The sequence below is a fragment of the Ascaphus truei genome, chromosome 3 (genome assembly GCF_040206685.1).
Source record: "Ascaphus truei isolate aAscTru1 chromosome 3, aAscTru1.hap1, whole genome shotgun sequence".
Classification (NCBI taxonomy): domain Eukaryota; kingdom Metazoa; phylum Chordata; class Amphibia; order Anura; family Ascaphidae; genus Ascaphus; species Ascaphus truei.
This window is the reverse complement of record NC_134485.1, coordinates 103259761-103280883: the sequence shown is the minus strand read 5'-3', so window position 1 is coordinate 103280883 and position 21123 is coordinate 103259761. Positions and strand designations below refer to the sequence as shown.

The following is a 21123-nucleotide window of genomic DNA, read 5'->3' as shown; positions in this document are numbered from 1 at the left end:
TGTGATGTCAGGGGTGCAGCTTCCTATTGGCCCATGTGACGTGGGAGCTTTAAACTTTATGGATTTTTAGGATGTCTGTCCTTATGCTTTTTTAGCCAATACATTTTTTTGAGATTTACCATCTTGTCCTATTCTACTTTGGTGTGGCTGTGCTTCGGCTCCCACATGGACACTTTTTTTTATGGCCCAGCTTGCTCAGCCGGAAGTGGCTACCGACACCTAGTTCGGAGGTAAGTATCTCGGAAGTAGGGGTCCCTGGAGTTGAAATTAATGGGGTTCAGCTCTGAATATCCCCTGCTTCAATCCCATATAAAAATTGGAAAAAAAATTATTAAAAATTGCTGGCTTGGATGGCGATTTTAAAGCATAAAACGAATATGAATTAAATGAGGTGCTTTAGTAAAGTACACATTTTGTAACGTTACAAATGTGTGTGCATATATACATACATGTAAAAATACATATATGGACACCAAACTTACTGTGAGTAGATCATTAATCTTTCAGCCTAAATACACGAAAGGCTTTGAGTTTATACCGATATTCTATACTGACAGCTAGCTGGGAATCACAGAAACGCGTGGGAAACTTACACATCGGCCAAATTAAGAGCATACTACAGGGGTGGCCAACGCCAGTCATCAAGGGCCACCAACAGGACAGGTTTTCAAAATATCTCTGCTTCAGCACACGTGGCACAGCCTTTATGTCTGAGCCACCTGTGCTGAAGCACGGATATCCTGAAAAGTTGACCTGTTGGTGGCCATTGAAGACTGGAGTTGGCCACCCCTGGTCTCCTGTATTAAAAGAGATGCAGTGGTAAACTGCGGAAATTACCTGCACAACAAAAGGTTTGAAAGAAAAATCAGATATATTATTTTACGTAATTCAAGCATTTTGGTCTGACAGAAGATTATTTAGAGAACCATTGTGAGCTTTTTTTTTTTTTTTTAAATTGTGTGCACGTTTCTGGGTTTTAATGGCTGCCATCTGTTTATGTTCTTTCTTTGCATGGACTATGACATACACTACATTCGAGGTGGGCAACCCTGTCGCCAATCGCCACAAGTGGCAAATTGGCCATGAAAGTGTGGCGAATTTGAGTTTGCCAGCTCCAACAGTAAAATAAACTTTTTCATGTCGGCGTGTAATGGTTTCCGTTTTCTGGATGAGTCAATGAAGTGAACCAGCAGCAGGTGATGGTGCTGAGGTGAGGGAAGCAGCAGCAGGTGATAGTGCTGAGGTGAGGGAAGCAGCAGCAGGTGATAGTGCTGAGGTGAGTGACGCAGCAGGAGGCGATAGTGCTGCGGTGAGGGAAGCAGAAGCAGGTGATAGTGCTGAGGTGAGTGACGCAGCAGCAGGCGATAGTGCTGAGGTGAGTGACGCAGCAGCAGGCGATAGTGCTGAGGTGAGTGACGCAGCAGCAGGTGATGGTGCTGAGGTGAGGGAAGCAGCAGCAGGTGATAGTGGTGAGGTGAGTGACGCAGCAGCAGGTGATAGTGCTGAGGTGAGGGAAGCTGCAGCAGGTGATAGTGCTGAGGTGAGTGACACAGCAGCAGGTGATGGTGCTGAGGTGAGGGAAGCAGCAGCAGGTGATAGTGGTGAGGTGAGTGACGCAGCAGCAGGTGATAGTGCTGAGGTGAGGGAAGCAGCAGCAGGTGATAGTGCTGAGGTGAGTGACGCAGCAGCAGGTGATAGTGCTTAGGTGAGTGACGCAGACGAACAGTGGGTGTTGTTTTAAATGTTCAATTGAGCAACCTAATGTCTCAATTTTTACATGGTGTGGCGATTTTAATTTCATTCGCCACACCAGTGGCTACATTGAAAAATAGGTTGTCCACCTCTGCACTACATCATAGAGGGTATTGATTACACCTGTGAAGAGAGTTCTGCTTTACGCACAAACAATGGTGCAATAAAATCTGTTTGTAGTGTAGCATTACAAACCCCTTATACATGCAATAGTTTTGTGTGTGTGTGTGTGTGTGTGTGTGTGTGTGTGTGTGTGTGTGTGTGTGTGTGTGTGTGTGTGTGTGTGTGTGTGTGTGTGTGTGTGTGTGTGTGTGTGTGTGTGTGTGTATCTGTCCACAGTTAATGCTGAAGTGTAAAATTCTTCTGCAGGTTAGCGAGACGGAGCACAGACTGGGCCTGTGTACGGGTAACAGAGCAGCGTCTGCAAACATGCAATAAAAATGGTCTGAAAATTCATTTGGAAGTCCGATTGGGGAGTTGAATGTGATTGTGTGTGTAATTAAATCAAGCACGGAGCAGGTTATTGGAAAAACAGACTCTGCTCGCAATTGTTTGTGAATTCCAGTTCAATTGACGGGTGCGACCTCGCAGCTGATTCTCTATCTCCTAATCTGTCGTCATCTATTGACTGGTGCCGCATCTAACACCGGCTCGGTAAGACGCCTGTATTGATCACATTGCTGGAGACGCGTATCGATTTTTGGGGACTTGTTTATTTTTTGTCACACACACACACTCTTTTTTTTTAAGTCATAATGAGCGGCGTCTCTAAATCAAGATGCTTTTATCGACAGAAGGTTTGTTTGGAAACTCAAACATTCGGTTTCTCTCCTTGAGTGTAAACAGAGGAGCAGGAGTAATGTGAGATCTTTACAGGGGATCATACAACCTCCCTTATCTGGCAGCAGTTGCAGAAATAGAAAACGCCTTAGGGCTTCTGCACAATACTGTGCATATATAGGTGGATGACTTTTATAGGGGGCAATCCCTTATACAACAAACGTTTATTAATGGTAGTGATATGCTCAAGGTTTTTATTGATTCTTTTAACAAAATCTGACTCCTATTAATATTTTGAAACCCTTTTTTCCAGTTAGTATGAACACGTGGTGAGCCGAGACTGGGGATGAGGGAGGGGGTGTGTGGGGGGGATGAGGGAGGGGGTGTGTGGGGGGGATGAGGGAGGGGGTGTGTGGGGGGGATGAGGGAGGGGGTGTGTGGGGGGGATGAGGGAGGGGGGTGTGGGGGGGATGAGGGAGGGGGTGTGGGGGGGAGTGTGAGGGGGGTGGAAGGGGGGAGTGTGAGGGGGGAGGGAGGGGGAGTGTGGGGGGGTAGGGAGCAGGGGGGTAGGGAGCGGGGGGGTGGGGGGGAGAGGGATGGGGGGGTGGGGGGAGAGGGAAGCGGGGATGGGGGGGTATAGGGGGGTGGGGGGGAGAGGGAGGGGGATAGGGAGGGGTTTGACTTCCTCTTCCCCACTAAATATTACATCCAACCTGATTTTGGCTGGTAGAAGTATCAGTGGTGATGGTTTAGCGGGTAAGTGTGATGGTATAGAGGGTAGTGTTGTTAGTGGTGATGGCTCAGCGTGCAGTGTTTGTTGCTAGTGGTGATGGTACAGGGGGCAGTGTCTGTTGTTAGTGGTGATGGTTCAGCGGGCAGTGTTTGTTGTTAGTGGTGATGGTTCAGCGGGCAGTGTTTGTTGTTAGTGGTGATGGCTCAGCGGGCAGTGTTTGTTGTTAGTGGTGATGGCTCAGCGTGTAGTGTTTGTTGTTAGTGGTGATGTTAGTGGTGATGGCTCAGCGGGCAGTGTTTGTTGTTAGTGGTGATGGTTCAGCATGCAGTGTTTGTTGTTAGTGGTGATGGTTCAGCATGCAGTGTTTGTTGTTAGTGGTGATGGTTCAGCGGGCAGTGTTTGTTGTTAGTGGTGATGGCTCAGCGGGCAGTGTTTGTTGTTAGTGGTGATGGCTCAGCGTGTAGTGTTTGTTGTTAGTGGTGATGTTAGTGGTGATGGCTCAGCTGGCAGTGTTTGTTGCTAGTGGTGATGGTTCAGCGGGCAGTGTTTGTTGTTAGTGGTGATGGTTCAGCGTGCAGTGTTTGTTGTTAGTGGTGTTGGCTCAGCGTGCAGTGTTTGTTGTTAGTGGTGTTGGCTCAGCGTGCAGTGTTTGTTGTTAGTGGTGATGGTTCAGCGTGCAGTGTTTGTTGCTAGTGGTGATGGCTCAGCATGCAGTGTTTGTTGTTAGTGGTGATGTTAGTGATGATGGCTCAGCGGGCAGTGTTTGTTGCTAGTGGTGATGGTTCAGCGGGCAGTGTTTGTTGTTAGTGGTGATGGTTCAGCGGGCAGTGTTTGTTGTTAGTGGTGATGGCTCAGCGTGCAGTGTTTGTTGTTAGTGGTGATGGTTCAGCTGGCAGTGTTTGTTGTTAGTGGTGATGGCTCAGCGTGCAGTGTTTGTTGTTAGTGGTGATGGCTCAGCGTGTAGTGTTTGTTGTTAGTGGTGATGGCTCAGCGTGCAGTGTTTGTTGTTAGTGGTGATGGCTCAGCGTGTAGTGTTTGTTGTTAGTGGTGATGGTTCAGCATGCAGTGTTTGTTGCTAGTGGTGATGGTTCAGCGGGCAGTGTTTGTTGTTAGTGGTGATGGTTCAGCGGGCAGTGTTTGTTGTTAGTGGTGATGGTTCAGCGTGCAGTGTTTGTTGTTAGTGGTGATGGCTCAGTGTGTAGTGTTTGTTGTTAGTGGCGATTGCTCAGCGGGCAGTGTTTGTTGTTAGTGGTGATGGTTCAGCGTGCAGTGTTTGTTGTTAGTGGTGATGGCTCAGTGTGTAGTGTTTGTTGTTAGTGGTGATTGCTCAGTGTGTAGTGTTTGTTGTTAGTGGTGATGGTTCAGCGTGCAGTGTTTGTTGTTAGTGGTGATGGTTCAGCTTGTCGTGGTGTACATGGTGTTGGTTTAGCGAGTAGTGGTATTGGTGTACATGGTCGAGGTCTTTATTAATCTTGTCGTGGTATTGGTGGTGATGTTTTACCCGGTCGTGGTGTTGGTGATGATAGTTTCCACCCTCTCTCAGTGCTTGTAGGAGTGTACCGTGCTCACCTTGTCTGTACATGCGCAGAGCATCCAAGAGCCGAGAACCGCGGATCTGAGCCCGCAGGAGAGGCACATCCATCTGCATGAGCTCCGCGTCACAGCGCTCCCCAGACAGGTCCGGCTCGCTGGAGCCAACCCGGGCAGCAGGTACCAACCGGGCATCACTGCTCCAGACGTTCGCTTTCGGCAGGAAGCAGTGAACAAAGTGGATCTTGGATCTTTTGATGGTGTCAATCAGGGCGTCCTACTCAGAGGCAACAGGAAGTGACGTCAGGATAAATAAACAAAATAATAAAAACAATTCACAACAACAACAATAAAACAAATGCTTTTTCTGCTGTCTTTAGCAACGCCACTTCATTAATTCTCTAGCTGCAGAGAGATCAGTTCCTGAAAACTTGTCTCCGGGGGAAATTAAAATAGCCGCTGCCATATACACGCATTAAGGTCACAGGGCTGCCATGGTAACAGCTAAAGTCAGTGAATAATAGCCCAGTGAAAACCCCAACAAGAAAATGTTTTTTTTTTTTTTTTGAAAAGCAAGAACTAAATCATCACAATATGAACTCTCAATTTACAACTTTAATTTTCTTCTTTCTTTTGGAGGGGAGTGTGGGCTTGATGAGGTGGGTTCTAAACATAATTTCAGGGAGGTTGATGAGATTTATAATGCTTTTTAATGCAATCTCTGCTTAGGGGTGACAGAGTAAAACCTATAATGCATGTAATGCTCTTCCAGTAATGCAACGTTTGCCTAGGAGTGACCGAGTAAAAAGCCGTCAATGCAACTAAGTCAAGACCAATGGGGTTATCTCTAAATGGCATTGCCAGAGAGGAAAAACAAGATGCCTATAATACTGCAAGCCCACATGAATCTTTCCATTGCCAGATGTGTCTGCAATGCGTTGCGGGTCCATCTGGCAGCAAAAGGGTTATAGCATTATGAGCATTGTTTGTAGATTGTGCCGCTGCTTCTGACTTCCCCTCTGCTAAAGCAACTTGATGCTCAGAAGCCAAAGGACTGAGATCTACTACTTTGTAGTATCCATATGCCACAAGGGATACTCGTTCCACAGCCTTAGAACAACTAATATGTTGCATGACCCCACTGTTATTAAAGATCCACTGTCACTAAAATGATTAAAGGCACTGTAAGAGCATTGCACCTTTAGGGAGAGCTGCAGGTAAGCGCTGTACTTGGGGAGCTAGCATGAACTGAATGAATGGATCCTGTTGGCCAAACATTTGTTAGCAAGATGTCAGAACTAAAGTTCAGTACAGTATGTCTATTGTAGCACAGTGCCTGACTACAACTCCTGATAGGCAGTGGTATCTAGAGGCCATACAGAACCCATCCTCCAGAAATGTCCTACTATGAATTAGTAAGGTCATGCATTACTGCAGAAAACAAATAGTTTGTGGTGACCCATCTCTGTTTCCAAAAGAGGGTACTCCATGCATGATGTCCTAATAATGAGAGGTAAGTGTGGCATCCTTTTAACTTAGAAGAGGTGTAGCCCTGTAATCATAACTTGTCATCGGGTCTCAGTATAAGCAACATGAAAGAAAGAAAAAAATGGGTTTCCCCTAAGTTTGGAGGATGAATGGGACAGTTTAAGCAATCAAGTTCAACGACAAAGTCATAATATGAAAGGATCATTGTCTGGGCCAATCACGAGCGTTCTGTGTGTGAAAGACGCGCTAGTTGGAGAGAGAGAGAAATGTATCAGAATGCAGGATGGAACACTGTAATTGGCTAATGTCCCATGGCGGATTTATAAATGCTTTATGGGTATGTAAAGTGAGGCGCTCAGCTGAAAAGCATAAACATTACAAAATCTGAAATATCCTGGGTCAAGTTTCCAGCAAGTGAGTGGTCTCTACATACCGCTATATTGTAATGAAAAGTTTGGATAGCAGAAATGTTATTTGTGTGTTGCGGGAGCGAGCTCACTTACCACCTGAAGTTTGATCTGAAAACACAGCGACTTCTTCTTTACAGCCGCCACCCCTGTGGTGAATGTCTTCCTCATGCTGGTGGCCCTGCGCAGGGCAAGCTGGGACCCCCCCTCCAGCCCGGCCACCGAACCTGACAGTATGGTAGCTGTGCCCGTTCTTCCAGCAAATAGACTACTAATGATTTTCCTGCAGGTGGGAGACACGTGTCATTCCAAAACAAGTCATAGGAAGCACAGCCAGATATTTCAATGGGTGGTAAGGGATCTTCATTGATAGCACTGGGGCTTTGTGTGTGGGGGATACAATTAAAAAGGACACTCAATTGAACACCTCTTTCTAAATGGAAGTCACCCAAATAAATGTTGGATGCTAATTCTAGACAAGTAAAATGCTCCCTTTGCAGTGCAATCAAGGCACCTTCTTTTCTTCTCTCCACATGATTGACCTTGGGTAACAAGAAGGAGCACTCTGATTAATTCTTCCTGGTACATCTGTAGAACTAAATCAACATACACACAAGGTGTTACACGCTATGTGTGTGTTTACTGGCTAGAACAAATGGTTCCTGTGAGGTTACACACCAGTTGTGTTATTGTCTAAGTTAACTTACAGTTACACATAGGTTGTGTTATTGTCAGGGGAAGTTGATTATTGCTAACACAAAAGCTGAATGTTACTGGCAAGAACAAATAGTCACAATAAGGTTACACGAGTGTACTAATCAAAGCGACATTATTTATAAGCTGTACATTATTTCTGGAATCAAAAATCAATGTGAGGCTACATAAAAAGGCTATGTTATTGTTTGGCAGTACTGGTCAATTTAAGATACACAGTTACATGCGGATTGTGTTACTGCCTGAAAGAACTGATCAGTTAGGGGATACACAAAGGATGCCGGTTACTACTACGTGAGTCAGTGTCTTCTAATGCAGGGGTGTGCAAACTTCTTGCCTTGTGCCCCCCTGCTGGCACTCCCCCTCACCCCCAACCCCCCGCTCACTGGTCTGAAGTGTCAAATGACGGTGCGTGGTCATGTGACGTCACGTCACCCCGTGGCTTCATTTGACGCAGAGTTGCCAGAGCGACGTGTCCGTAAGCCGGCTGAATCATGGTAAGTGGAGTTGCAGAGGCCTTGCACGGTCCCCCAGCATTTCATTTAAATTCCTTGGGGAAGAGCACGGGGCTTCTGCAACATCAGCGCCTCACCCCCCAAAAAAAACAAATTTGCAGCGCCCCTCAGCTTGCACACCCCTGTTCTAATTAACTCACTTCTGGGAGTCTTGCAGCAAGAGAACAGCATTCTGGGAAGCAGGATTCTGCTTGACATAGTTTAACCAGCCTGTCGCATCATACTCCACCCAGTTGGTGCCGTAGCTGTGACCCAGCAAGAAGTTTCGAGCCTTATTGCTTCGGAGTACAGGTTTCTTACCTGGGAACAATGTAAAAGAAATTAACCGAGACAGCAATAGAAACACAAAGAGGGAGGTTTCTTTGGGAAGCACAGAAATATGCAGTAAGACAACACAACTATACATCGAAATACAAAGTCTAAGGCAATATAACACTAGCATGGACATCACACCCTACAGCTGTATCTTCTATATTGCATTGCACAACACTGCATGGGTGTGAACCCTTATATTGTATATTTATATTGTAGTCCAGGGGTCCCCAACGCACCATGGCGCCCGCGACTGTCTGGTCAACCAGTTGATAATACGGCGTAGATCACTGGAGGCCTCACACCAGGGTAACTGTATTGTGTGTGTGTGTGTGTGTGTGTTTCTTGGTTAGTGCCCGCCACTCTCTCCTGAACTCTCAAGTGGGCCCCTGGGCACAAAAAAGTTAAAGAACCCTGTTGTAGTCCTTAGGAGGACACACACAGTGACAAATAAATGACTCAATAGCTCAAAACAGGTGTGTGTCTATATTTTACTATTTGGACCCATAATGGTGGAACATGGGATGGACAGCTCTGCAAGTTATTATTAGTATATACTTACATATACTAGCGTCCCATTACCGGTCTCCTCTTGTGGCAACATGACAATGTTAAAGCAGTATAACGAAGGGGGGGCTACACTGCTTTGAATGACCCCGTCCTCCCACATTACTTGGCTCCCTTTCTCTCTAACGGCAGTACGACGATTACAGCATTACAAAGAAGTTGCCTGTCTGTTTAAGTTGCTATGTACAAGTTGTATTACCCGTCTCCTCTCCTTCCTGGGGTCCATAGTAGTCGAAGAGACGTTCTAACAGTGTGTCCTCGTTGCCAGCAGGCTGCAACGCCTCTTCTTCCAGTAACCACAAGAGACCTCGGGCCTCATCTGTCCTTGCCAGGGTCCTCACCTACAGATACACAAGCTCATCACCCATGATGCAGTTTTTCCCATTGACCGAGGTCAGGCAAACTTGCCGCACAAAAGGGACCATTGGCTTTAACAATGAGATGTTCTAACAAGCTACCATTAATCTGTTCAACCACCCCCCGTCCTCCCTCACTTATCCAGAGTCTCATTCTCCTGTCCTGGAGGCAGCTTTGGCTCTCTAATTGTCAGCCTGATTTTCTTGATGAAATGGCAGTAAAGAAAGAGGAGGGGGGGGGGGGGGGGGGAAAGACAGCCCAGTCAGCAGGGGTAAATCTCCGCTCATTTAAAAAAAAAAAAGGCACTTAAAGAAAAGAATCAATACTTAATGCTTGAGACAGTAAAAACACATTATTTCGCAGTAAAACGCTTTCGTCTTGTTGCTTGCTCTCTTAAAAATTCAATCTGGGCGACTAGAAGGTGAAATTACAGCCTACAGTGGCGCGTGATATAATAGCCTCAGACGGACGCACCCATGCGCGCGCACACACACACACACACACACACACACACACACACATTGCTGCTGCTGCTGCTGCTTGAGAAACTTGTGATTTGTAGTACCAACACTTATTCAGATACAGCTACTTGCCAAAGTAGAGATGGAAGAATAATACCACACTTATTCTATTATAACTATGCATGACTATGAAATGGGCATAGAAAGAGTGGTACATGCAGCAATCGTTCAAGAGCCTACAATCCAATTGTACCGTAGTGAAATTAAAGCAGAAATCCAAGTGGCTTTTTAAAATAAATAATAATAATTAAAAAAATAAAACTTTTTAGCATATTGTTTGAAAAAGGTGGTCCACTGCGCTGAACTCAATTAATTTCAGCTCCAGGGACCCCCTGCAACCAGAGATAATTGCCTTAGAAGGGGGTGTTGGTATCTTTCGGCTTTTACAAGCTCCTGCGTCACATGGGCCAATAGCAGGCTGCACCGGATGATGTCACGGCTTCCTATTGGCCTGCAGGGTCAAGGAGCTTTGTAAAGGGGCCCTAATCTGAACCCCAGCTAACGAGCCGGAGCAGCTACTGGCACCCCCTACGGAGGGGGAGCTGAAATTAATGGGGCTCAGCTCCAGAGACCCATTGCTACAATTATATACTGTGCGTATATATAAAAGTAACAAAAACGGTGCGTGGATTGGCATTTTAAGAGGTCTAACTAGTGTCTTCAAGCTGAATGTAGAGAGAGATGAGGCTCAGATACGAATAAGGGGAAACAGAGACTTGTGTGTTACCGTATTTGTCGGCACGCACACACAGAGACAGGTTGTAACAGCAACATGAGGACTCCCAGCACAATACAGACGTGGACCTGATGAGCTGTTTAAGAAACAGTATTCAAAGTAGCTCCCACTCCCTTGAATTATTTATACCACGGCCTCTCCCCCAAGCAGAGTGGCGTTTATCTGGGGCAGGTAACGGTGTGTCCAGCAAGGCCATGTGAACCACCAGGGGTGAGCCCTTGACAAAAGCCGTTTTTATTTAATCCATTTTATTTCATATCCCTGCCCTCATAGACGGGATATTAGACTAGCAACTACTGGTTATTATACCTAAGGGGATTGAGCATTATAGTGCACTTTACTCCTTTATCACTATATAGATTCCAACACCTAAAAGGGTGATGGAGGAATCCAATTCTGCGTCGTTTTTATACCACCATTATTTTAGAGGGACCATGTTAATAAATTTGTTTTTAATGATGTCATAATACATTAATTTAGGGGAATGCGAGTGCCCGCAACTGGGTTTACTTGTCTTGCTGTATTTATATATATATACACCCCTCTACCCAGAGGAGCACCTCCCCCTCCCCTTCCATTTAATCTAAGCAGAGCGGGGGTCCCTTTGTTGTTTTGTATTGTGTCATCTCACAGTAGCGGAAACAAAACAATAAGTAAAATGTTTGCACGTCCCGATAAAAACATCATTTGAGTATTTCGCAGAGCTCGTTTCCCCGCCTCGCTCAACGTATATATACTGCGTGGGCTCCCAACCAAAGAGGAGGACACTGAATGGTCAATATAATTAGTCATTGTGCAGTTTGGAATGTAGCTTTTGAGCCAAAATCTGGTTCGCCCTCATTCACTGAACCGCTGCTGTGACTCGGCCTCCGCGTAAAACCCCCCCAAAAAACTTGTCTTTTGGCAAAGCTGGTCCCGCATCGTGCTTTCTGCAGGCGCGCGCAGGCAGTGACTGGGGCCGGCCCCATAGAGGGTGCGTAACTTGTTCGCAGCGCGTATGCCGTAGCACGCGCAGCAGCCAGCAGTGGAGTCGAGGCCTTATATTACTAAGGTAACATTATCTATTGTTACAGTTTGCAGCTCAACTGCTGGGAACATTGGCAACAAATGATCACAAACAGGAAAGTGTTACAAAGATGTTGCACTGCTGGGGAGGTGGGCTAAAGACTACTATAAAAATCAAAGGATGCTCAGTATATTGAAACTCATTAAAAATGGCATTAAGATTTTAATTGTAAAATTAAAAAAAATAGGTAGTAAGTATTATCTAATAGAGGAGTGCGCAAACTTTTCCCCGTGCGCCCCCCTGCCTACTCTCCTCGGCGCCTCGCGCCCCCCCCCCCCTTTCCTGCTCGGTGTCAAATGACGTGTGGGGAAATGTGCCGTCATGTTGCCATGACGACGCGTCGCTGGAAATAAAGGTAAGTGTGTTATAGAGGCCTCGCGGGGGGAGAACGCGGGAATTCTATAACTGCTGTGCCCCCCCCCCCCCTCGGAAAATCTAGCGCCCCCGTTTGCACACCCCTGATCTAATACTACAAAATGGATTTATAAAAAAAACAAAAAAGCATGTAGGATATTGGTTGGATTGCTCCTTAAATCAAATGGAAACACTCAGCCACAGTAATACTTTGTTTTCAATTTATGATCGGTTTATTTACCATTTAGTTTTAAGCCTGAAGCGAACTCCAATACACCCCAACAATAAAATACACACTGAGCGAATCTTCTCTAGAATACCCGAGTAATGAAAATCCCAGCAAAGTATCAGAGACGAGAGTTAACAAGCAGCTTCTTTGCAAATGTGCAGAGGCCGCCGATTTCAAGAGCAATTATTATTTTGCATTCATATTTCTTAAAAACAGAGTGCTTCTGGGGGATTTACAGGACTAGGGCAAAAGAGAAAGACAATTGGTAACAAAGCCCGTATCTTTTTATGCAGTCGGACTGCACCACTAATAACGCCTCTCTCGGTGGGGTCTGCAACGCATCGCAGAGTCGTAAAGGGAAAAAAAAATGACGCTGTAAGAAAAAGATACGAACAGCGCGGAAAGTGTGGCATGTCTCACTTTGACTTTATTACAGTTTCAAAATCAGCTGTGCGGTGCCTGCGCAGTTTGGTAGAACTCGGGCCAGATGCAACGTTAAAAGTGTTTCCCTGTATCTGCCATTCTGTGAGCACAGGGGGAATAAAGCAGCACTCTACAGCGAGAGGATCGTGTCAGCTAAGCAGCTTAGCGTCTCTAACGCTTATTAACTGACAGAGAGGACGAAGAGGGGGGGTGAGAGGATGAGGAGGGAGGGTGAGAGAGGATGAGGAGGGAGGGTGAGAGAGGATAAGGAGGGGGTGAGAGAGGATAAGGAGGGGGTGAGAGAGGATGAGGAGAGGGTGAGAGAGGATAAGGAGGGGGTGAGAGAGGATAAGGAGGGGGTGAGAGGATAAGGAGGGGGTGAGAGAGGATAAGGAGGGGGTGAGAGAGGATAAGGAGGGGGTGAGAGAGGTTGAGGAGGGGGTGAGAGAGGTTGAGGAGGGGGGTGAGAGGATAAGGAGGGGAGGGAGAGGATAAGGCCGAGCTCACACTGCCTGCTACGGCCTCGCGTTTCCGTGCGCGCGTGTGCCGCGCGCTCCTGCAGCCCAGCGAGCTGTGAGCTAGCTGCAGGAGTTGGGTCGCGACGACTGGGGGCGTGACGAATGCATCACGGAGCTGGTTCGGCTTTATTGGCTGAACCAGCTCACGTGACGCGACTGCAGCCCGGAATGTCAATTTGGGTTGTGGCGGAAAAATGTCGCAGCGCCAACGCTGCACTTTGCCGCCACAAGCAGTTTCTAGTGTGACAACTCTCATCCACTAGCCTCAAAGAGTGCCGAACGTGCGCGGTAGCAGGCAGTGTGAGCTAGCCCTAAGCAGGGTGGGGGGTGAGAGAGGAGAAGGAAAGGGGTGAGAGGATGAGGAGGTGGGGTGAGAGAGGATAAAGAGGGGTGAAAGAGATCGGATGAGGAGGGTGGGTGAGAGAAAGAAAATTGCAGTCACTATTATCTTATATTACTACATTGATTTATTTTAAAAATCCATATAAAATGTGTCATGTTTTTGCTGGTTTTAAAATGTTGACATATGCAAGTATTTCTTCGTATTTATGTTCACATTTACATTATACAGCCGATCAATAAAGTTTCTTTTTTATGAGATTAGGATTACATCAGGCACGGGGGGGACGGACGACTAATATCACGTCTATGAATACAGTATGCGATTACATTACTTGAAATTGAATTAGGAAAAGTCTCTGGGTTAACATTGAACAGAAGGTGGCAACCCTGGTGGTTGAGTAGTCATCATATTATCCCTCATTTTGGCGCCTCCTACGAGTCACAGATGGCACGGTCCAGAGGACACAAATCCGTGCAATTTGGGGATTCTGCACCAAGATTCATTTAAATAGGCAGTGAGACGTTCATGGGACCACTGCCGATAAAGAAATGAGTGAAGCTTCGCAGACCTAAGTGTAGGATCATTGAAAGATACAACCAGCTCTTGTATTGCTTCAGGTCCTGAAGAGCTATCAATGGTCCCATCCTGGTTCCAATGATATAGGATTTTACATATGAATACGTGTGCCATATTGAGAGCTACTGTTTGTCTTCCCAACGAGTTAATAGATACACGAGTCAACACTGCAATTTGATATCCTTTTTGTGAGTGTATTTACACATTGATTATAGGCTGTAAACTTTAATGCTGCTGGTAAACATTTATGCAAAGCAATGTGTTGCAAACCCCGCTGGAAGCCACAGGGTTAATGCTGTATTATTCGGAAAGGAAACAAAGCTTGTCTGCATAACTGAATCTGATGTTTACCAGACACAGTTGCAAGCCAGGCGATTAATCTGATTTGTTTTACTGTATCTATGAGTACGGCCTGTGAAACGTGGGTTGTGTGCCTGTCTCAAGATCTGAGCCTCTGACAACTGACCATGTACTTACGAGGCAGAAGCTGTAAACCAGGGGTGGCCAACTCCAGTCCTCAAGGGCCACCAACAGGTCAGGTTTTCAGGCTATCCCTGCTTCAGCACAGGTGGCTCAGTCATTCTGACTGAGCTCTACTGGATGAAAATAATACATTATTTATTGATATATATTGGTGTAAACATAGAAAAAAGTTAAAACCTAAAGCGATGTACTAGGGAAATCCTAAATATGGACTTCTCTTGTGGTCAAATGGCATAGGTGTATACCTTTAAGTAGCCATTCATGCTGGATGTAACTTGCAGTTAAATATAAACATGTATCACATAGCACTTTCACATAGTTGCATTGTGTACAGATACTGTACCCTGAAAGGGTATTGGACAAATACACAGTGATCCTGTAGAGCAATGAGATACAGTGGTATCAGATAGCACTAGCTCACTTGACACTAAATATCTATGCCTGTGTGTTACACATGGCATTGGTGCCTGCACAGATGAGCTCAGTGCAATCCCAGACAGAGGAGCGCCCCAGTGTCCGTGTGGAAAACTATCTAGGGATAAGCGTTGCTATAAGGTAAGTGTGAGTTGGTTAAGAGCCTAAATGGCCAGTATAGTAGTCAAACCAGGTGTATGCCCAGTCCAGTCTACTTACAGACACCCGATATGGTAATATACCGACAGACACTTCCTGTAATGTAGTAATAGCTCCGCATTCACTCGTAGTCAGCTCTGGCCAACACAGGATAAATAGACCTAATAGTCCCTATCATATGCTAGTGGGATCCACATCTGTGGCCCACATCAAAGTTTAACTGTCAAGTTACTATTGCAGCCGACCGAGAACAAACTCCTGTGAGTCTGTAGTACACCCGACGTCGCTATAACGTCATCCCGACGCGCGTTTCGTTCCAGGACAACGGAACTTCTAGTTCCGTTGTCCTGGAACGAAAAGCGCTGACTACGAGTGAATGCAGAGCTATTACTACATTACAGGAAGTGTCTGTCGGTATATTACCATATCGGGTGTCTGTAAGTAGACTGGACTGGGCATACACCCGGTGAATGGCTACTTAAAGGTATACACCTATGCTATTTGACCACAAGAGAAGTCCATATTTAGGATTTCCCTAGTAAATCGCTTTAGGTTTTAACTTTTTTCTTATGTTTACACCAATATATATCAATAAATAATTTATTATTTTCATCCAGTAGAGTTGAGTGCATCACTTAGGGATCTTTTCTCTTCCCCTCCTATACATATGCATTATCCCTGATAGCACCTCTCTAGTAAGTCATTTATTCTGAGCTGAGCAGGATTCTCCCCCCCCCACCCCACCGCTTGCATTCTGACTGAGCCACTGATTCAGCCACCTGTGCTGAAGCAGGGCTATCCTGAAAACCTGACCTGTTGATGGCCATTGAGGGCAGGAGTTGCCCACCCCTCTCGGAGGGCAACAAGTGGACCTCCAGTGCTTCCCCCTTTTTCCCCAGTGCAGATAGAGGGGAGATGCTGCTGGTGTAGATTGTAGCTTCTCCCCGCTCCTTCAGATAGGGAAGGACAGTGGGCTGAGAGTACTGTACTGTCCCGATCCTCTAGGGTGACCATTCGTCCCGTTTTTTCGTGTGCTGTACCGGTTGCGTGACTGTCCCGGGAATGTCCCGGTTTTTTGTGTTGGCGGCGGTGCTCGGGGATGGGGGCGGCGGTGCGAGGGGATGGGGGGGGGGGGCGGTGCGCGGCGGCGGGGAGGAAGAGGATGCAGAACAGCCCGGCAAGTATTTTTTCTTACTGCCAGGGGTTGGGCTTCTGCAGAAACGTGCCGGGCCTCAGGGGATTGGATGGAGAATGCCAGGGGGCGGGGCTTTAGAAGGCCGGGCCGCAGGGGATTGGATGGAGTATCCGGGGGCGGGGCTTTGACTCTCCCCGGCACTCTGGCCCTCCCTCTGGCTCGTCGGCAACCCGGCTCTCTCCCTCACACCCCCGGCACCCCCCCTCGCTCCCCCCGGCACCACGGCTGCCCACCGGCACCACCCCGGCTGCCCCCCTCAGCACCCCCCCTCGCTCCCCCCGGCACCACGGCTGCCCCCCTCACTCCCCCCGGCACCACTCCGGCTCCCCCCCTCGCTCCCCCGGCAACCCGGCTCTCTCCCTCACACCCCCGGCTCCCCCTTGCTCCCCCTGGCACCACCCCGGCTCCCCCCCTCGCTCCCCCTGGCACCACGGCTGCCCCCACCAATCCCCCCGGCACCACCCCGGCTGCCCCCCTCGCTCCCCCCGGCACCCCGGCTGCACTCGGGCTCCCCCCCTCGCTCCCCCGGCAACCCGGCTCTCTCCCTCCCCCCTCAGAGCCGCTCACAGCCTGCCGCCTCCGCCGAACCCGCAGCCGCCGCAGGTAGGCATATGGGGGGCTGGGGGGGGAGAGGGAGATGCTGCAGGGGGAGAAATAGAAGTGGGGGGGGGGGGGGAGAGGCTGCTTCTGCTGTAAACGCTGCTTGCGTGAGAGTGTGTGTGAGTGTGACAGTGTGTGTGTGAGTGTGACAGTGTGTGTGTGTGTGTGTGTGAGTGTGACAGTGTGTGTGTGAGTGTGACAGTGTGTGTGTGTGTGTGTGTGAGTGTGACAGTGTGTGTGTGAGTGTGACAGTGTGTGTGTGAGTGTGACAGTGTGTGTGTGAGTGTGACAGTGTGTGTGTGAGTGTGACAGTGTGTGTGTGTGTGTGTGTGTGTGTGTGTGTGTGTGTGTGTGTGTGTGTGTGACAGTGTGTGTGACAGTGTGACAGTGTGTGTGTGTGTGACAGTGTGTGACAGTGTGTGACAGTGTGTGAGTGTGTGTGTGTGTGTGTGTGTGTGTGTGTGTGTGTGTGTGTGTGTGTGTGTGTGTGTGTGTGTGTGTGTGTGTGTGTGTGTGTGTGTGTGTGTGTGACAGTGTGTATGAGAGTGTGACAGTGTGTGTGAGAGTGTGACAGTGTGTGTGACAGTGTGACAGTGTGTGTGTGTGAGTGTGACAGTGTGTGTGTGAGTGTGACAGTGTGTGTGTGAGTGTGAGTGTGTGACAGTGTGAGTGTGTGACAGTGTGTGTGTGTGAGAGTGACAGTGTGTGTGTGAGAGTGTGACTGTGTGTGTGTGAGAGAGAGTGTGACTGTGTGTGTGTGAGAGAGAGTGTGACAGTGTGTGTGTGAGAGAGTGTGACAGTGTGTGTGTGAGAGAGAGTGTGACAGTGTGTGTGACAGTGTGTGTGTGTGTGTGTGTGTGTGTGTGTGTGTGTGTGTGTGTGTGTGTGTGTGTGTGTGTGCCAGTGTGTGCCAGTGTGTGCCAGTGTGTGTGTGTGCCAGTGTGTGTGCGAGAGTGTGACGGTGTGTGCGAGAGTGTGGGAGAGGAGGAGAGAGGTGAGGGGGAGAGAGAGAGAGGGGGAGGGGGGAGAGGGGGGGAGAGAAAGAGAGGGGGGAGAGGGGGAAGAGGGAGAGGGGGGGAAGAGGGAAAGGGGGGGGGAAGAGGGAGAGGGGGGGAAGAGGGAGAGGGGGGAAGAGGGAGAGGGGGGGGAAGAGGGAGAGGGGGGAAGAGGGAGAGGGGGGGGAAGAGGGAGAGGGGGGAGGAGAGAGAGGGAGGGGAGGAGAGAGAGGGAGGGGAGGAGAGAGAGGGGGGAAGAGAGAGAGGGAGAGAGAGGATGGGAGAGGGGGAGAGAGAGAGAGAGAGAGGGGGGGAGATGGAGAGGGGGGAGAGGGAGAGAGAGAGGGGGAGAGAGAGAGAGGGGGGGGAGAGGGAGAGAGAGAGGGGGAGAGAGAGAGAGGGGGGGGAGAGGGAGAGAGAGGGGAGAGGATGGGAGAGTGGGAGAGAGAAAGAGGGGAGGAGAGAGGGGGAGAAGGAGGAGAAAAGGGGAGGGAGAGGAGAGAAGGGGGGTGAGAGAGAGGAGGGAGAAAGAAGGGGGGGGGAGAGATCGATAGATCCGTGGGGGGGGGGGGGGTGATGTGAGATGCACGGGGGGGGGGGGTGATGTGAGATGTAGGGGGGGATGTTTAAACCAAAATCATTACAAAATATATACACATTGTTTATTCAAAGTATGAGTTAATTATTATTTATTACCCCCACTTCTTTACACGTCTATTTTGTGATTTACCCGTCGAACATGTTATCCAGATAGGGGTTCCCCAAAATGTACTTAAAGGGTTCCTCCAAACAAAAAAGGTTGGGAATCACTGCTCTATACACACAAACACACACTGCAGCCCCCACCTCTATACACACAAACACCCACTGCAGGGCCTACCTCTGTATACAGAAACACACACTGCAGCCAGGGTTGCCACCTTCTATTGAAGGCTAACGCGGAGATAACATTTTTTTTAGATCTATTTATTATATATTTATTTATCTTGCCTTTGGCTGTATCCTCCCCTCCAAATTCCGTCAACATGGCTGTGCGACGTCACGTAATACACATTGCCGTCACGCGGCATGAAGTTGACATGACAATGGGATGCATTATGGTGACGAGGCATCACGTGATGCCACATTGTCATGGCAACATGTCACTGCCTGCCGTTAGTGTCTTGTTGTCATGGCAACGAGGGGGGGGTGACGTGATGTACATTGTTTTAAGTGTCCCGGTTTTTCATTTTGAAAATCTGGTCACCCTACGCTCCTCTCCTGTGCTAGTTCCCAGTGTAAGAAGAGGGGCGGGACAGTATTCAATAGTGTGCATTACACAGCTGACTGAAGGGGGGGGGGAAGCTCCTACCTGCACCTTCAATGTCCCCTCTGCTCATGCACCATATATATAGAGTATGTGTGTGCAGCCATTTTGAGGGCTCAAGGGAGTCACTTGCGGACATAAAGTATATCATGTTGCCTAGCTAGGGTTGCAAGGTGTCCAGACTTGAACGGCTTGGGGGGCTGCGGAATTTCCCCGATCGGGGCTGTTGGTAGGGGGCTGGGTGGCTTCCTCCATCCTGATTGGCTGATGCTGGGTAATGCAACCAATTAGGAGGAAGTGTCAGGAGCCTGGGGGTTGGGCCAAGGAGATGAGGAAACTGTGTAGTGTGTGTGTGTTCAGTATGTGTGTGTGTGTGTTTAGTGTGTGTGTGTGTTCAGTGTGTGTGTTTGTGTGTGGGTGTGTTCGTGTGTGTGTGTTCAGTGTGTGTGTAGGTGTTCAGTCTGTGTGTAGGTGTTCAGTGTGTGTGTAGGTGTTCAGTGTGTAGTGTGCGCATGTGCGCGCGCTCAGTGTGTGTGCGCGCTCAGTGTGTGTGTGTGTGTCGAGCTCGTCGCACCTTTCCCTATTGTGTCCAGTATTTTTGGAGAAGCTGCCTGGCAACCCTATGCCTATCACTATTCTAAACTATCCAACCTGGAGAACACATCTACTGAATCCCTCCTCCTGGCTGCACTCATTCAAATTGTCCCTAAAAAAGAAAAGAAAGTGCTCCTTTTGCAGATAGAGGGCATTCTCTGAACCAGTGCTACCATGCCACACTAATTATAAGATTTATCTGCAGGCTACCTTGGAAAGATAGCACTGTTCACACAACCTGGGCCCAATATGAACCGCAGATCTGGCTTTGCATCCCAGTGCTAATCTCCCCCGAGGTTTGCCATTCCATGCAATGCTTGTACTCCAAGTCCTTGCTGAAAGTTTAGACGTGCTTCTACAACAGCCCCCCCCCCCACCCCCACACCCCCTCTGCTATTGTTTCTTTTTAACAAGGTTTAAAGCATCTCTTTATTTAGAGGACTGATGGAATAAATGCTAAATAAATTAAATATAAGATCAAGGTGAATAATTTATGAAGCCACAACAGGCTCTCCTGGGTGAAAATGCGTTACTGCTTTCCACCTCTGCCTCGGCTTTATAACCTGCCAGATCTGAACATATGGATATGTATGTATTCACTACTTTGAGATGCAGCTTCTTAAGAGCTTCAGCCAGAGACATTTATTGTCAACGGTTTTATGAGCCATGCGGCTGCTGTCATTTTATTAAACTTTCCAAGTATTTCTGTTACTTTTTATTTTTAAAGCAGCGTTCACCTCCAGAAGCCTATATGAGTTTAAATCGTGTACTGTAATCTTCATATTTTGTCCCCTTGGGCATGTCCTGCATATGAAAAACAAAGTGTTAAAAAAAAATCTTTTATTTCCTCAATCTCTAGCGTCTGAGGTTGCCATGGTAACCAAGACTACTCATGGCCCCAAGAAGAGCTCCATTTTAACCTCCCGTGCACTTATGGCCAGACAGACCCACAAAGTTCCATTAACTCAGGGTTCATAACGTGATGTTACAGTAATGGCTAGCCTACTATGTTACCTCACTTTGGTGTGTATCCACAAAGCTGATGACATTTAAAAGTATTTTTTTTTAGCTACCCAGCCCCTGGAATATGGATTTTGTGAGACAGAGAGATCATAATAACCCATCAGTGATTATTACCTAATGTTAATTCAGCTACTTCAATTACCGTTGATTTCGCAAAAAAAAAAAATTTTTAACATGAGATGTAATCAAATAATAATAATAATAAAAACAAAAATGGCAAAAGCCTTATTTCTATACAGAAATTGCTCATTTACTTTCACTAGAATTGCAGCACTATCACCATCTGGGCACAAACATTCACAGAGCAAACATTCACATCGTGAGAAGACATGTCCATTCCCCAATTATATCAATGATCCTACATATTTAGATATTTTCCAATCAAATAATTGAACCTAGGTATTTAGACATTTCCAATCATATCAATGATCCT

At 47.6% G+C, this 21123-nt stretch overlaps 1 protein-coding gene across 19 annotated transcripts in view; it reads right to left on the bottom strand.

Annotated features, from left to right (window-relative positions):
• MYO18A (myosin XVIIIA) overlaps positions 1-21123 on the bottom strand; it is a 207796-nt gene that overhangs the window by 121930 nt on the left and 64743 nt on the right. For all 19 annotated transcript variants that reach the window (XM_075594641.1, XM_075594644.1, XM_075594629.1 and 16 more), the window contains 4 exons: positions 8998-9139; positions 8060-8219; positions 6787-6973; positions 4835-5072 (listed from right to left, as the gene is read on the bottom strand). In XM_075594641.1, coding sequence (XP_075450756.1) covers positions 4835-5072; positions 6787-6973; positions 8060-8219; positions 8998-9139 — 727 coding nt within the window. The remainder of the gene's footprint in view (positions 1-4834; positions 5073-6786; positions 6974-8059; positions 8220-8997; positions 9140-21123) is intronic.